At 49.5% G+C, this 4,808-nt stretch overlaps 1 protein-coding gene across 1 annotated transcript; it reads right to left on the reverse strand.

Annotated features, from left to right (window-relative positions):
- Positions 1-1,289: 1,289 nt before the first annotated feature.
- Positions 1,290-2,345, reverse strand: LOC147526374 (E3 ubiquitin-protein ligase Topors-like). Its single transcript, XM_086629809.1, has one exon. It carries the CDS (start codon positions 2,343-2,345, stop codon positions 1,290-1,292), a length of 1,056 nt encoding a protein of 351 aa, XP_086485935.1.
- Positions 2,346-4,808: the final 2,463 nt, after the last annotated feature.

Raw genomic sequence — 4,808 nt, forward strand, 5'->3', positions numbered from 1 at the left:
CAACATGTTTGTGTTAAAATTGAGTGATTCATTTTCTTTCCTTTGCTGTTGACACCCAATGGTTTTCTAGCATATGGGGTCTTGCATGCCTGTAGGAAGTTTGAATGCAGTAGGAAAGTCACTATGAAAAGCGAGATAAAGGACATCATTTTGTGTGTTGCTATTCTGGCAGTGAGTTTCAGACAGGCCTTTTTGTTATTCTTACTATACTGTCAGATGAAGCAGGGCTTGGCTGGGAAAACAAATGTTTTCTTACAGTTGATCTTCCACAGATTGGATCAGAATCGTGGCAGAGTGATTCTTCTGGGTCTAATTCTCTTGAGTGTGCCCTTTCATGTGGGTCAGCTGCAAGGCTTCCTCGCTTAGTTTTTATTTTTCACTCTGCCATGCCTGCCTCCTAGGCTGGGTTGCTGACCTGCTTAAAGGTTTTCTCTTGCCATGTAGCAACTGCGTCTTTGTTGTTTCACAATGATACCTCCTAGGGTAGCTGCCTTTTGAGATTGCTTTTCCAGCTCTATAGCAGCAGTAGGAGAAGAAAACACGCCCACTCTGATTTTTATCGTTCTTCCCTTGGTGAGTTTCCGCAGTGACCTGATCTATATCATTGCCTCTGGGGAATTGCTAACCTAAATAGCATGACATTATACCAAACATGTCTCTGTGCTGCTGGAAAGCATAGGCACAGGGGGAGAGGTTTCTGCCAGGCAGTTGGTAATGAAAGGGAGACTTCCATTTCTGAGGTCATCTCTGGATGTCCTGTACACTGGCAGATTAGTTGCTGGTTTCCTGCAATGGAGCGTGTCTAATGATTTGAGATCAGCCACTCTGCATAAAACTAAGGCTTAAAGCTACAAAATCTTAAAAGTTGACTCTTCCTCACAGCTCACTGCTTCTATGAGGTGTTTCAGTCTCCTGCTTGGGTATTCCTCCCCTCTCCCAAGTCAACAAAACAGAAAGGTAGTGTACGTGTAAATAAACCAAAATGAATCTAGGTATTTTTTCAACAGAACTTGAGGAAGGCCTGGTCAATCCGTCACTCCTAACTCCTCTGTAAGCATCACCCTGGTGCTTTTTCGGAACCTCTTCCACGCTGTGTCTGCAGCAGGATTTCCTCCTTGAGGAGGTGCTGCCCACATGGCTCCAGGGCCCTGGGGGCCCTTGGTCGATGGTGGGGAGTGGGGGGCATGGAAGGGCAGCAGGAGAAGGGAGAGAAAGCAGCACCGGGAGACTGTGTCAGGGAAACCAGAATTTATTTCTTTTTTTTTCAATTGATAGAAGCTGGAGGCCTGCTAGTGCTGGTGGTGGGGCGGCCTCTTGCAGGGTGGGGGAGAGTCCGGGGGGCTGGAGGACCTCCGCTTTGCGGGGTGCCGGGGCCCCTCAGGTGAGCGGTCCCTGTCCTGACCGGGAGCGGAGGGTCTGCGGCTGCAGCCCTGGGCAGAGGGTCCTGCTGCCGCCTCCCCCAGCTCCTCCTGGAGCTGCTCCTGCTCTGCAGGGACGGGCACAGATGGCGTGGTCTCTGACATGCCAGTGTCCTCCTCAATGTCGGCGCTTGAAGGGCTTCTGGAGGAAGCCAAGTTGGGGGTAGGAGACCCCACCCGGGAGTTGGTGCCGCTGGAGCTGCTGGAGCTGGAGCCGGCCGCACGGCTCTCATCCTCCTCCCTGGGAGCGTGGGAGCGCAGCAGCCTCTGGGCCTCCTCGCTGCACTGGCGCACAATGATGTCAATAATGCCATGTGTCAGTGGTGCTGTGTGTTCCTCAAGGCACTCCTGCAGTCTCTGGACCAAGAGTTCCTCGTCCGGACCACAGAGGCACAGGCAGTGCAGGATGATGTGCTCTGCACTATTTGCCACCCACCAGCGCGCCCCATATATTGCCTCCAGCTCCTGGCGCAGCCAAGGCAGCACGGGATTGAGGAGATGCCGTTCCCTTTGAAAAAGATCTGCCCAGACCTCGGGCAGGAGGCCACCCACGGTAGCCCTGGCGTCTGTCCCTGATGCCTCCTCCTGAGCTGGGGACAGCATCCCGTGTGGAGAGGATGGAGGGGACACCACTGGGGTGTGAGGGCTGTTCTCAGCCGGGTGGCTGGGAGTTCTGCCTTCCTGGCTACTGTCATCTGGCGACTCATTAGGGACTCTGAGGACGATATAGTCTTGACAGTCATCTTCTTCTGACATAGGAAACCTGATAGTCCGCATCCGTCTTCGGCAGAGAGGGCACTGTGGTTTCATCCTTGCCCAACGCAGGATGCAGCCCAGGCAGAACTGGTGGCCACAGGGCAGCACATAAGCGACGTGATCCCGAGCATCATGGCAGATGGGGCAGATCCACTCTGCGTCAGTTGCCATGTTTGTGCCCGACAGAGGGTTGGGAAGAGCTGACGATGGAGAGTTGCCCTCCCTCGCTCGTGCCCTGCTGCAAAAGGTGTTGTGCACTGCAAGAGAGAGAGGCACCATGGTCACTTGCTGTCCCAGGGAGGGAAGAAATGCTCAGGTCCCTCAAGAAGGACAACCTCCCAGCTCCCCGAGCCCCACTGCCTGCCCCATGGCCACCTCGGGGGACGTTTCCCCGCACAGCTCACCTGCGCTGCTGCCAGCACACCCTGCGGTGCCCGGCTGCCTGCTCCAGGCAGGGCCGGGGAGACACAAGGAATGGCTCCGGGACGGGCACTGAGAGCTGCAGACAGCAGCCCCCAGAGCACTACCCAGCACCAGGAAAAGCCTCGCTCCACGCTCCAGACCTCGCAGGCACGTCTGCCAGGAAGCCAGGCACGAGCCAGACTGGGCCAGGCTCTGCCGGTGCCCCAGGATACGCAGCCAGGCACGCCAGGTCGTAGTCCATCGCTCGATGATGTCACAATCCGCCACCAGGTATAATCACTCTCCTTCACGCGGTGACATCACATCTGCCCCCGTGGCATTCCCGCTTCTGCGCTCACATCTGGGGCTACTGCAGCACCACTTTCCGCTCCTTCTCCTCACCTGCATCTTCTGCTCACCTTCGCTGTTTCATGCCAGTCACCAAGGCCCAGGCTGTGTCTGCCATTCAGCCCCGTCAGGTGCCCTTCGACTTCCATTTCTCCAGTCCAGCTTCCTACCAAAAGAAACAACTCAGCCCTTTTTACTTTTTTCCCCATTGGTCCCAACTTGGCCACTTCTGGTCCCAGCTTTGATAGCACAGAAGCAGAGGGACATATTTGGAATGGCGAGCTAAATCAGGCACGTGTGTTATTAAAATTTTTCTAACAAATGTCATCTAACAAAATTATGATTTAAGTTAGGATTTTTAAATCTTGATTCTACATAAAGCATATTTTGATATTGCACAACCAATAAGTAGAACTGGATTAACTAAAACCCCTTTGTTCTCTTGTGGCTTTTTGGCTTTTGTGGCTGTTGCTGGTTGTGTTGCTTCTAGCTGGAATCTAAAGAAAAAATGCTGCAAGAATGTCCTTACGTTGAGTGACTTGGGTATAATATTCAAGCAAAAATATCTGACCGCGAGGCATTGAGTTTCCATTTCACCCAGGGGGAATTAATCACATTGTGAGTCCAATGGATTTTTTTGACTGAACAGAAACGTTCGAGTTCAAAAATTTCTTTATTTTGTGATTTTCTACCCAAAGGACAGTAAACACTTTGTACCTGCTGTATCAGAGAAAATTCAGTGATTTTTAAAGTGGAAGGCAGCAGTTTTGGCCAAAACAACCACCTAACAGCTTACAATTTGAAAAGGCTTTAATTAAAGTTCAGGCCGGAATTCAATTATGTGAATTAAAGCGTTGAAAATCAAAATAATAATAAAAAAAAATTAAAAAGAACAAAACAGCAAAACAAGCACCTTCCCTTTTTTTAACAAAAATGCATCTTGAAATTTGTTTTTCTATTTTGAAAGCTTTTTCATGCCTTGACTTTTTTCTACCATGGTGTCTTGTAGGTGGAAAATTCCTACTGTTATTCATGTGAAGAAAAATAACCCAAGGGAAGCAAAACTCCTTTGTGTTTTTTGGAAATGAGGGTTTAGCAGAAAAAAGAGAACTAGAAGAAAGGTACCTAGCACAGCACACGTTTAGTCGATTATTATTAGCTACTAAGATGTATGCTGCTAAAGAAAGGTGGGAGCGTTTCAAACAGCATCGGGTTGTTTTACTGACTCGTGCATGACTTTGATTTTATCAGTAACCTGGTGGTTGGAGACTGATGAAGCTCTTACAGTGCTTTGCTGCACCAGATTACTCAGGCAGGATTTGCCCCTAGTGAAGCCATGTTGGCTGTCACCAATCACCTCCTTATTTGCCATGTGCCTTAGCATAGTCGCCAGGAAGATCTGCTCCATGCTCTTGCCGGGCACAGAGGTGAGACTGACTGGCCTGTAGTTCCCTGGGTCTTCTTTTTTCCCCCTTTTTCAAGATGGGGGCTATGTTTCCCCTCTTATCTCTAGTGTAAAGGTCACCGGGGAATTTTCCAGAGTGGTTGGCTAAAACCTCACTCAGCAAAACTGTGAGATTTCAGGAGGTGCGAATTTCACGCATAACAATGTGATGTCCGTTTCCTTCCTGAGGCTGAACACTCACAGAGGCTTCAATAACTCTTTCCCTTCTGCAGCTACATATTTTTCCCCAATTTTCTATGAATAAAAAATCTGTTTGCCTGGAATTCATCCTTTTTTATCAAGCAGGAAGATCAGATATTTCAGGCTCTTAACCCCAACATCTTTATACAGGTACAGGAATTCACTGCTTTGGGGAAAAGAAAAAAGAAAAAAAAAGATGAAAGGGAATTAAGTTTAAAGATAAAACCCCAGAAGACAAT

Source organism: Tauraco erythrolophus, chromosome Z (genome assembly GCF_009769465.1).
Source record: "Tauraco erythrolophus isolate bTauEry1 chromosome Z, bTauEry1.pri, whole genome shotgun sequence".
Lineage (NCBI taxonomy): Eukaryota > Metazoa > Chordata > Aves > Musophagiformes > Musophagidae > Tauraco > Tauraco erythrolophus.